Here is a 12,139-nt window from a genome sequence, read left to right as displayed (position 1 = left end):
TCAAGTACTTTCATAGTCAGGGATTGATTTAAGGGATGGGGGGGACCAGTTCCATATATTTTGTAATGTTCTCCTCTGGTACCTTTGACAGATTTCCCAACAAAGCAGCGTCATTTGGAATTTCTGTGACATTGGCCACCAAACAATGGTCACGGTTTCCAAGATAACCTCCTACTCGGTCAGGAGCTCCCTTCCCATGAGGCCTTCCCCTGAGGCCTCAGTGAAGTTCCACAGCACCAGTTTAAAACCTTTCATTTGATAGAAAGTCAATATTTCTTGCCAGGGGATGGCTTTATATTCTGTGCTCCGAGACTGGCTTGCATCACACTCCAGGCTACCAGACAGGATTCAGCTTGTCCACCAGTGAAGTAGATCACCCCTCCCCTGCATGGAGTGTCTCTTGCTGGTGGGATCCACCAAAGTGAGTTTCTTTGGTTTCTTTACTGATGTTGCAGGTGTAATTTTCACTGTCATCAACACCATTACCGTCAGTCTAGGATTCTCTCAGTTGTTTGATGTGTGTGAACTGGTGCCCAATGTTGTATAAATGAATACAGACACAGGGGCAAGTGTGTCTTGGTTCGCTTGACAAGATTCTCAATGTAAACCACTTTCTTTTATAAGATTATGGGTATCATGTCGAAGGAAGGAAGCCACCGCAATAGTAATGGATAATGTGTTCATTATCCCAAGCTGGTGCAGTTTCCTTTACTTTACATTATTTCTCGTGAATTTTTACAGGTCCCTTTTGTCTGTCTGAGAACCTACCATAGTCTCGCTATCCATAAGGGCTTCAGCTTTAAAAACTGAAGCGACGGACTGCTCTGAAAACTGATCAAAAAATGAAAAAACACTCATTAAAGTGGGAGCCATCGACATGACGATAGGAGTGGTGGAGGAATGTGCACTTTTCTAGTGTGAGTGCAAGGCAGCGGGAAACTGGGGGGAGGGCATCGACATTTCGACATGGCACATAAGAGATGGCTCTGATGTGAGCAGAGCCTCCATTTGAAAGGCTGCATGAATGGCGCCTGGTGAGAGGACGCCTATTAAAATGGTGTGTTCTTGGTTGACCTCTGAAAACATTTTTTTTTTTCGATTCAATTTTTCTTGCTCCTTTGATGAGATTTCTTTGTGGCAATAATTCTTACAAAAAATACCGTCCAATCTTTGGCCCTCATGGCAATATTTGACCATTTTTGATAGTTTGATTAGATTTTCTGCAATATACAATGTTTTTGATGTAATGCTTTACCTGATTTACAAATTTGCAGACTTGGTCCATTAGTTCTGAACTATTCACCACTTATTTGGATATTTTTGGTCGTTGGCAAATACATTATTATTGCAGTTATATCCTTTAAAATGTAACTAGACATATTTCAAGAGTCGTGTAAGTTACTTGAAAGTGTCTTTAAATTATTCATTTCTGTGTACAGTAATAAGTTACAGATTACTTTTCAGTTGCCTTCACCAAATAAATACTTAACAGATCCAGCAGAAAAAGCCAGGTCTTCTCCATTCACAAAGTCTTTCGTCTGGTTGGCTGAAAATATGCTCTTCTGAAGGGTTTCACGAACAAACGGTATTCTTGGAGAAATTTGTGCTCCTTGTCATCCGTGCATAAGCACTATCGAATGAGCTCCAACAAGTTACAGTGGGAACAATTATCTATTTCTCCACCCACCTCGTCCAGGTACTCTGGACAGTGGAGCAGCTGGCTTTTGTCCACAGTGCTGAAGGTTTTCCTGTAGCACTACAATTCGCAGCCCTTGAGTCTGGAGTACATGCCGGCCATTTATCAACTTCATTGTTTGCAGCGAGCTTAAGGGTACGGTGTGGGGAGGCAGTTCACAAATGCTCTGAGCATCATCATCAGTGGCAGCAGCGAGCCCTTTGTGCAGGTCTGTAAATGTTACCTCATTTGGGTTTCCACACACTCAAACTGGGCTTTCTACTGATGAAACTTCCTTCAATGCCTTTACAAACTTACTCCCATTATCTGTCACACATCTGGACACTTTGTTGTTCAGTCCATAGCTGGAATAGGTAACCTCTAGCTCTGTTGCAACTGCATGTGTGTCTATCCCTAAATCTTTTACAAACTGTGGCTGCTTTCACGAATGTGTTCCTGCTTGGTAGTACGAGTTGAAAAATCGAAACTAGATATTACCAAGGCGGGGCGGACAGTACAAACTCTGTCTACTCATGCACTCATAAGTTTTGGATTGTCAGAAATGTTGCTGTCGTTACAAATGTATTTTGCAAAATGTATTATTCAATCAGGCTCTACTTGCAGCAGAGAATGTCTTACTCTCGTTGATGATTTGCGGTTATATCTATACCTCTTTGACAAAGCGTATTGTTACTAATTCTGCAGTTCCAGTTACTATCATAGACAGACAAACTATCATACTTAGGGGGTCGTCTAATCATTAGGTTAACATCTCAGCTGTCAGTGGTCCTCAGCAGGAGTGGGATGGAGCTCCTCGACAGAAGGCCGCTCAAGACTGATTCTCATCATGTCTTCGGCAGTGGAGCCTCTAAGGCACTTTTTTGTATGTAAGACAAGACTTAAGACTGTGCAGAGAAGCCTCGCTCACACTGTGTGGCAGAAATGGGCAGCACCAGCATTAGCTGCAGCAGCCCCAGGATGTTTAAGGGAAAAGATTATAGCTTTCAAATTAATTTAAACTCTTTACGTATCAAAGCAACCAGAGAGTGATGGGTTAGAGTTCCACTCATCCTGGCCATGTTGCACCTTCATCTGCAGAATTGAACAGTGCACGTGAGTTTGCAAATATGCAAAAATAACTATAAATGTACTTTCACTGTACAGTTGTACATATACATACATACATACATACATACATACATACATACATACATACATACATACATACATACATACATGCATGCATGCATAATTTTTTTTTCTCGGTGAGGTGTTAGCACATTTGTGAGTACTGTAAAAAATGGAGACGTATGATTCAGATAGGATACAATAAAAGAAATAAAAACTATGAAAATCCCTCCACAAACACAAGTCTCAACAAAATGATCCAATTTTAGTCATTGACAACACCCTTAGCAACAGGACTGCATCATTAAGAATCTTTTTATGCCTTTTCACTTGATCAAACCAGGATTTAGCTGACAAGAAATTTGAAATAGTGCAAATAGAACATTCTAAAAAAGTAGAGTCGTCATCTTTCCCACTTTCTGCTGTAACACTGTAATACAGTGAGACATAGTGAGAAACACATTTTACTCTTTTTCTACATGAACATTCTAGTACTGAAACTCATTTCTTTTGTAACATGTTACCCCTACACTGTCAGCAGAGAGTACCATAGCCCTTAGCAACACACGGAGCAATGAGATCCATTAAAGTTAGCAGTAGATTTCTATCTGGGGTAAAGATTTCTATCCGTATGGGGACGACGACAATGATTTAGAAGTGTTTTAACTACATTGGGATAAGAGAGATTTCCAGAAATTCCAGCCTGACAAGTTGCAAATACGGTTTAAATTTCACTTTCTTTAATTGAATTGGCTTCACCCAGTGTGACTCCCCATTTAGTTCTTAAAATGATTTCAAATTGCAATGTGACTCGCTATTATAGGTGCTGATTATTTTGGTAGATCACGTTAGATTCACGTTAGCACAAAGATGTAGCAAAAACACATGGAGAGCAAAACCTTTATGCCGACATATCTGTGGTCGTACATCATGGTGCCTGCAGTTGATGCACTTTTAGACATTTTTTGATCAATTTTCATTAGCTGTTCCTTTGACGCTCCCTTTATTACAGCCTTTCAGCTCTGGCATATCTGAGGTGAGGGTGAGGTTGCGGTAAAAGTCATGTAATACTTGTAATGCTCTGTTTCCTGATATAAATGTTCCATGTCTGTAAAAGTATAGTAAAATCCCTCAATCCAAACAAGTTCAACTGCATGATGTTCAATTATAATAAAATGACAATGTTCATCCACAGTATTCACCTGAGGGTTTTACTCTCTTTCTCTCTCTTATTTCCACTGTGTAGTCATGAATCATGCCTTGCTTTTAGATTTTATTTCATGGACTGTCTTTCAGGGGCATTTTTTTGTTCTGTAGTTTAGGAAATTCACTATTTTGGATCTTGGAGGCTTGCTAAAGTCCATTTTGGGCATCAGGGCTCGGTGAATCTGTTGGATCTAAAGGTGGGTTTCTGTCAGCACCTCAGCTCAGTTTTAGGAAGCTCTTCATTGGATTAACAGAGCTGCCTTTGAGCCCTTTTGTCAGAAATAATGTTCTTCACTCATTCTCCCTCAGTCTTTCCTTCAGTTTTCTCTGCTGTGTCAGTGACTAGAGAAGAGCCTCATTTACCTCCATGTTCACTTTTCAATCTTGATGGTCCTCCGCTCCATCTCCTCAGTCCTTGTCGACTGTGGTTCTTCATTGCATCCACAATTTTCTTAGCTTCTACACGGACGGACAGACAGACAGGGTGATACAGTTGTAGTTAATAAAGACACCTGACTAGAGTTGTTTTGGATTTTTCTTAGTGGCTGTTTTTAAAAATACCATTTATAGCAGAGCGTCAAAGCAGAAATGGAAGCTAATGAAGAATCAGTCGTCATATTCAAGCTGATGCGCAGTGACAGCTGGTGGAAATATTAGCACATGGTTAGCAGATATTAGCAGATGGGAAAGGAGTAAAACCATGAAGGTGCAACGGTGTTACCTGTGAACAGACGTGTGTGTGGGTGTGAAGCTGGGAGTGGAGGATGACAGGAGCAGTTTCACAGACATTCAAAAGTTTAAAAATTGACCCCCCCCCCCTTCCCCACTTCCTCTCATTAGCCCCCCCACCACACATGTGCTTTGTATTGCCGTGTTTTAGGTCCAGTATTCTCAGAGCAACTCAGCCATCCTGTTTCACCGACATGCTAAACCCCAACAAATGGTCTGAAATGGGAGTGTTTTTGTTCTGTGGGTGATTAAAATTTCTTGGTTTTTTGGTGTGCTTCAAAAAAGAAAGACGGAACTCTTAAATTCTCCACCAGTCTGCATGAATAATGCTGATAGATAACGAAAGAAAATGAAATTAATAAATATGGCTGGGTCTAAGGGGGCCATTTCTGCTTCCACAACTGCTTTTTAATTAGATAAAACTGAAAATACCTAATTAGAACTGTGCAAAATATTTTTTTAAAAGAATGCAGGGTTTTAAAACAACATGACTTTCAAGCAGAAATAATAATGATAATAAAAAGCCCTTCTTCTACAGTTTTGTTCATTAATCCGAAGGAACGCTGGCAGGTGATTGGATTTCAACAACTAATCTCTGTCCGAATGCTGGAAACAGTCACATGGAGCGTTTGTTTTGCAACATGATTAGCATTACTTGCTGACTGCTCCTTTTCCTAATTGGGATCCTGTCAGTGCCACTTTTAATTATATTTCAGTCCTTAGAGTCTTGTCACTTTTTTTTCTTTTGTTATGGAAGTCCCGCGGAGAGAGACAGCTCGCTAGAGAACATCTCTGCTCAGTGAGTTAAAAAAAAAAATGAGCCACCAAAAAAAAGAAGACAAAACTAATTGTTGTCTGAAATTGCGGGCTCAGCATGCCTGATGCAGGCAAGCCTTGAAGATGAAAGTCACATGCAAAGGAAATGAGTTGGAGTCTGGAGAGCTTTCTCATTTGGGAGCGTGGAAACAAATGGTTCACTTCTTCTTGCACACAATCCTTCCCAGACTTTCATTGCAGCAGGCGTTGAAACCGCTTTACCGCGTTGCCCATTGTGTGCCTGTGCTTCCCCCGCCTCCCTTTTCCCTTTTCTTGTCCATCTTTTTAACGATTGCCATTCATGTTTCGGAGGCAGCCAGTGTTCCAGGGAGATACAAGAGCTCAGGATCTGTTTTCTCCAGTGATCAGAGGAAACTGAATGATCAGCAGTGGGTGTGCTGAAGGAAGAGAAGCCACTGCTCAAGACTGTTCAGGAAATTATCATGTGTTCAAGATTGCAAGATGAAAAGAAAAGGCTACTGTGGTAACATTGCTGAAAGCTTCCTGTAGAATATCAAAAAAAAAAGGCCAGCTGTGTGCTCTTGTGTTGAAATTCCCATTTCATTCACTCCCGTAACGTCTCAGTCGTTAAACCTGTTAAATCTCGGCGTCTGCGGACTTCAGCGGGGCGGAAGAGGATGGTTTTCTTCACTACAGTGAAGCGAGACGCTCGTGCTTCCACATGACGCTCAGCATCTCCAATGGAGCTGTGGGCGGGCCTGGACATGACGATCGGACCATCTGTCTTTAAGATGAGACCCTTTCTGAATGACAGCGATGTTGGATTGTATCCAGACAGCGAAGCCTCCTGGACTTCAGTCCCCTTCAGCCCCTTCGGACCTTGTCCAAGTCTGGAGACAGACTGCAGCTCATTTTCTGATATTCGCTTGCCAATTTATCCCACTTCCAATAATATACATTCCATAATAAAAATAATACATGTTATTCCATGTTATGATGATGACGACGATGATGATGATGATGATGATGATGATGATGATGATGATGATGATGATGATGAACAGGAGACACTTTAAATGAATGATTCAGTTTAAATACACAACCATCTGCCTCCGCTACATAATCACTTATAAAGTAGAAAGTTGGATCTGGAAATCAAATTCAGGCCACTTGGCCCGGAGTCTGAAGCCTCCAAACGAGCTCCTGTGCATGTGTTTGGATGGTGGGAGGAAACATCTGAAGTTGCTTTGGAGGACATGTAAAGTCCACATAGGCCCAAGCTGTAACTAAACCCGAGGTTGGTGGAGGTTGGTGGAGTGCCAGGTACCTCTACTGCCCCCCACTCATCCTTAACACAGGAAAGACGAGTGTGCTGATTCTAATTCTGTTCACGCTCTTTACACAAGAGAACCACGAGAACTTCCCACTTCCTTACTCTTATACCTCTTCAGGCGCTCCCCTGACAACTTCCTGCCTATCTGCATGGTACCCCAAATGTACGCCTGTGAAGATCTGCTCTGGCTGGTGAAGACCGATCAAGCTCCCACACTTGGGCCGCGTCTACAGTCAGCATCTGGTGAACCGAGGTAAGCAGCATCTCCAAAGAGGTCACACTCTATTCTATTCTATTCTATTCTATTCTATTCTATTCTGAGCGAGCTATCCTCTGAGGAGAGGTCAGGTTACCTCAGATCAGGAATTGTTGCCATGTGTGTTTGGACTTTTACAAAACAAGAAGTAGACTCTCTATCTCTGATTCTCATATACATAGGAGCAAATTCATATTCGCACACGCCCACGCACAAAAAATATTGCTTACTGATATGAGCATTGGGTTTAAGACCGGAACGCTGCGCATTTCAATCTAAACAATAAACATTCTTAATTGGATTGTGTGCTCATGAGCTTTAAAGTGAATCCACCGAGGACTGTGGATTATTAAGCCTAATTGATTCTAATTTATATTTACATGACTTTGGGAAAATTAGTAGAAAGCAAATATGAGCTGTGTAATTGTGGCCCTAATAGCCTTGCGCTATCCGCCGCATTATGGCCGAAGCAGCCGTTACTGGAGGATGGTGTGGCGCCACGTGTCAGAGTTCACTGGTCGTTTGGCAGTCGCAGAGGCTGCTCAGTCTGTCAACATCGGAAATGGCACCGCAGACCTCCCGCTCATCACAAATGAGGCCCGGAGGGGATAATGGAAGCAGAGCGTGAGGGCTCACCGTCACCCTGAGGTTGAGAGGTGGAGCACCGACACTCTGATTTGGCGTCGCGTAACCGCCACCACACACACACACACACAAACACACACACACACCTCCAGAGGGTGGGTGTTAAGCGATTCGATCAAGTCCGAATGGAGCGCCTGGAAATGCCGAAATGCCTTGCTGACACGTTAGGCCACCGGGTTCTGTGCGACTCGGGGTTGTTGGATACTAGCATGAGTCCAAACCCAAAGATCAGGACATCACGTGTCCGTCTTTGGCAGCAGGCAGGCAGGCAGACAGGCAGGCAGGCAGACAGGCAGGCAGACAGACAGGCAGACTGAGAGACAGACGTTTTTCGTCTGTAGTTGTGCAACGGTTGGTGCTCTGTGATCATTAAAAATCCTTTTTTACCCTGTAATTTAAGCTCCATCACTTGCTTTGCGTCATTTTAAATGACGCTAGGAGCTACTAATTAGTAAATGATGGGTTTAGAGTAAAGGTGAACTTGCAATTACAGAAATAAATTAAGCCTGCGTTTAACTTCACAGTCCTGAAAAGAAGTCAGAGTGAATTATGAAATGCTTTCTCTAGCAAGGCATTAAGCCTGCCTGGATCCTGAGCTGTGCCCCTGCCTCCTGCTTCTCAATGTTCAGTACATAAATATTTTCTAAATGTTTTCTTCCATATTTTATAAATGTTAAAATGATAAAAAAGGGCACTCTACCTTCCTTTTTAGGTCAATATGGTTCTATTGTTTTCCAAGATTTCTGAAGGCCAAGCCTCGACGACACTCAGCTCAAATTTCGAATTTACGAATTTTGCAAATTAATAAAATAAATTCAAACTGAAATATCAGATGAATTCAGACTCTGGGATCCAAGAAGACAACAGAACTGCCTGAAGAGCTCAGAGACGAGGAAAAAAACAAAGTATCATATGAAAGAAGTTTGGGTCAACCAGGACTCTTCTTACAGCTGATTGTCTGAACCAAGTGAACAGTTGGGGGAGAAGAATCTGGGTCAGAGAAGCGATGAAGAACCCAGGAGACGGAGAAGGTTTCAGACCGACAACCACTCCTTTCTGTCTGAGCTCTGGGGAGAGAAAAGCATGTGAAAGGAGGTTTTCGGAAGCACACCTGCTGAACTCCCAGGCTGTGAGCAACTCTGCAGCCTTTTCATGGGACTTTCACCAAGAAGACCAAAAAAAAAGCTCTTAAATTCTGGGTTTGGGCTGCTCTCTTGCGCTACTGCGTGTAGGTTGCTGAGCGCAGTGTTTAGCTAACTACTGATTGTTATTGCATCCACCCTCTGAACGTGCATGTTTAACGCACGGAGGTGCAGAATAAAGGAGAACGATTGCTGGAGCGCCGCTGCTGCCGCGCGGCCTTTAATGAAGCAATTTGCTAGTGGCTGACTGGATTCATTGGTTCGGGCTTGGGTGTCTGTGACAACCAGCTGTCTGTAATTAGGAAATCATGCCTGCATCAGCTGTGAGGCTGTAAAAGAGGTCAGGACAGGCGCGTGTCATCTTGATGTATATGCTGACGCGAGCGCAGGGATGGGTGTAGCTCTGGTGATTCTGCTCAGGTATTTTAGCTGTTTTGTTCGGAACGCTCGGTGCTGTTTGGCTAACGCTGTTTGTCACCTTTAGCCTTGTTTTCTTTGGCCACGTGTCGGCTGGAGGTGTGTACTGTGCTAAAAAAGCAAGAGGTATGTTGTTTAAAGAACAACCTGAATGACGGGACACGTTTCATGATTTATTTATTTTTTTGCTGCTGTAGCTTACGCTGCTGCTATGGGGTTGGAGTTTCCAGGAGGCTACCATACAGCTCACTATGGGCCGCGCACTGGTAAAATGGCGTCAGGATCTCAGCCTTACAGTCATGAGGAGCACAGAGGGGCTGCGGTTAAACCCATGATGGCCTCCTATGGTGAGAATCACCCAGGGGTGAGATCTGTGGATGAGGGAATCCATGAGCAAGCCCACCCCAGGGGCTCGGAATCAACGTTTCCGCTGAGCCGTGGAACTTCCAACCAAGTTCAAAGTCAATACGCCGCAGATCCGGCGCCGTGGCCTCCCAGAGGACGCCCGGTTATTAATCGCAAGTTCAATTTTCAAGGGGTCAAGCATGCGGCCCCTTCTGTTCTGCCTGCAGCCCCTGGTCAGTCCAGCGCTGCGAGCTGGGATCCTCAAGGTCAAACTCAACCAGGCTCGTTTGTCTACCGTGAGCACGACCTTGTTGTTGATGAGTCTGCCCCAAATAGACATGGCGTTTTTTGGAGCGGATTCGCGCTCCCTCAGAGCCAGGGTCAAGGCCTTTACCGCAGGGATCTAACTGGTTACGGCCCTGGACGAGAGGTGGCTGCCCCTGGATCAGCTGGCTCTGCCGAGAGGGACCGCATCCCGGCGCTGAGTCGTAGTCCTGCTCTCGATTGGATGAGAAGCATTCGGGTCCCGAGCGAGAATGTCCAACTGTTTATGCAACGTTACCCTATTATTAGACATGTGGGGACTAAATTCAGGTCCAGCTAAGCTGGTCTTCCTCGGTTGTCTTATCAAATAGAAGGAATTGTAAAAGCTGACAGGAAGGCATTTTGTTCTTGGGATTAAAAAGCTGTTGCATTTTGTTGCTACATTTTTTATTTTTTTTCCCCTGTACTTTGTCCAACTTATCCAGGGTTGCTGCTTCACTTTCACTTTAAAACGGTGCCGTTACACAATAAACAGAATTCTAAATGGCTGAAGTGTCTCCGTTCCCCACTTGTGTTCACTGAATTCTGGATGTTACTAGAGTGCCACCTGTTGGCGGTGAAGGGTAAATATTCTCAGGTGCCACATTAACAGAGGGTGAGCCCGTCACAAATCCCATAATCTGTCTGCTGGTGGTCAAGATGATTATTAAATTCTACAGGTAACCTTGATGTTGGAGTTTTGTTTTCTGATGAGAAATTAAAGTTTCTGATAATTGTGTGATTGCCCTGCTGTCTCCATTTGATTAGATGCAAAAGTAAAATAAATTAGAATGCCTTTAATTGACTATATGACATGTATGATACAAACCTTTAATCCTTTATTCGTGACTTTGTTTTGAATGTATTCCTCACTGTTGCCTCTAAGAGTTTTTAGTATTAAGCCCATTTCCTCAACAGAATTTAATGTTTAAACCTTAAAGTAAATTAACTTTCAGCTGCGGATAATTCCATATATTCAGAGCGCCTGTTTCCATGGAGGATGTGTGCTCGCTGAGGTGCTAATCCTCACTTGCACACGCGCTAAGGTTTGGTCATTTAAAGGTTAAAAAGATAATTAAACCAATAACGGTACCAGAACAATGTTCTAGAGCCACAGTAGCAGCTATACAAGGAGATGGAAATAAAGAAAATAGCACAGTGAACCATAAATAGGTCCCTGATTAATGGTGTTCATCGGTGCCATAACACTGCAGGGTCTTTCACAACTGACGGACTGACTTCAAGTTTCACTTTAAGTTATTTGTCACAGAGCATTTTTTTGGTTTCTTTTTTTGGTCCTTGGGAAGGATTCTTTTTGGTGTGATACTGGCTAAGCTAACAGCTAACAGTCCTGGCCCGTTGCATTGAAACGTGTGCTTGTGCATGTGCGTTTGTGTATTTCCTCCTGGTGCCTCCCTCCTCTCCACAGGTTGCCTCTCAGCCAGCCCACTAACTCCTGCCATCGCCACTGACCTGTGATAGGAAGGAAATCAATAGTCAATTCCATTCTGCAGCCAGCGGGTGACAGCTTTTAGATAGGGCTGGATTGGGTGTGTGTAAGGAGCAGGAGCACCTTGTCAGGGCCGGCCGACCCTCCCTTCTCTCCTCTCGTGGTCTCTCAGTGTTTTGCGACCGAGCCGCGAAGTGAAACCCACAACGAGCCCTGTGATACACCACAGCCAAGCTATGGTGGAGGTTAAAGAGGAAGTGATGGCAGATGATTCCAACTGAATCAGAAAATGAAAACCATAGATGCAAAGTCATTTAACTTGTATTATCAGTGATGGTATTTCTTGTGTAGTTTTTCTGCTTCTCCCCTTCCCCCCCTCTGTATTCATCAACAGGTCTAGCTGCCTTTATAGCTGTATAGTGACCTACTGACCTCCGACCCTGCTGACCTACTCTACATACCAGCAGCTTGTATTATTAATGTATTTGCCTGATCTATGCCTCTCCTCTCCTCTCCTCTCCTCCCTCTCCTCTCCTCTCCTCTCCTGCCTATTCTCTCCTCTACCTGTCCTCCCTCCTCTCCTCTCCTCTCTCTCTACCCAGCCGGCCATCAGTAGGAGGGTCCTGAGCCTGGTCCTGCTCAAGGTTTCTTCCTGTTGCTTGTTTGGGGTCAGGCCCTGGGATTCTGGAAAGCGCCTTGAAACAATTCTGATTGTAACAAACGCTAGTTATAT

At 43.7% G+C, this 12,139-nt stretch overlaps 2 protein-coding genes across 2 annotated transcripts in view; both read left to right on the top strand.

Moving 5' to 3' along the window:
* Window positions 1–321: 321 nt before the first annotated feature.
* The window catches only part of csf3r (colony stimulating factor 3 receptor), a 22,318-nt gene continuing 10,500 nt past the window's right edge, over window positions 322–12,139 (top strand). The window contains exons 1-2 of the mRNA XM_011605080.2: window positions 322–421; window positions 6,967–7,101. Coding sequence (XP_011603382.2) covers window positions 6,998–7,101 — 104 coding nt within the window. The 5' untranslated portion in view covers window positions 322–421; window positions 6,967–6,997. The remainder of the gene's footprint in view (window positions 422–6,966; window positions 7,102–12,139) is intronic.
* Window positions 9,190–10,465, top strand: LOC105416612 (uncharacterized). Its single transcript, XM_011605082.2, has 3 exons — window positions 9,190–9,311; window positions 9,376–9,434; window positions 9,506–10,465. The coding sequence occupies exons 1-3, from the start codon at window positions 9,283–9,285 to the stop codon at window positions 10,255–10,257; spliced, it is 840 nt and encodes a 279-aa protein (XP_011603384.2). The 5' UTR covers window positions 9,190–9,282; the 3' UTR covers window positions 10,258–10,465.

Source organism: Takifugu rubripes, chromosome 7, assembly GCF_901000725.2.
Source record: "Takifugu rubripes chromosome 7, fTakRub1.2, whole genome shotgun sequence".
NCBI classification, from domain to species: Eukaryota; Metazoa; Chordata; class Actinopteri; order Tetraodontiformes; family Tetraodontidae; genus Takifugu; species Takifugu rubripes.
Note: the sequence above shows the minus strand (reverse complement) of the source record. Positions and strands in the feature narration are given on the sequence as shown.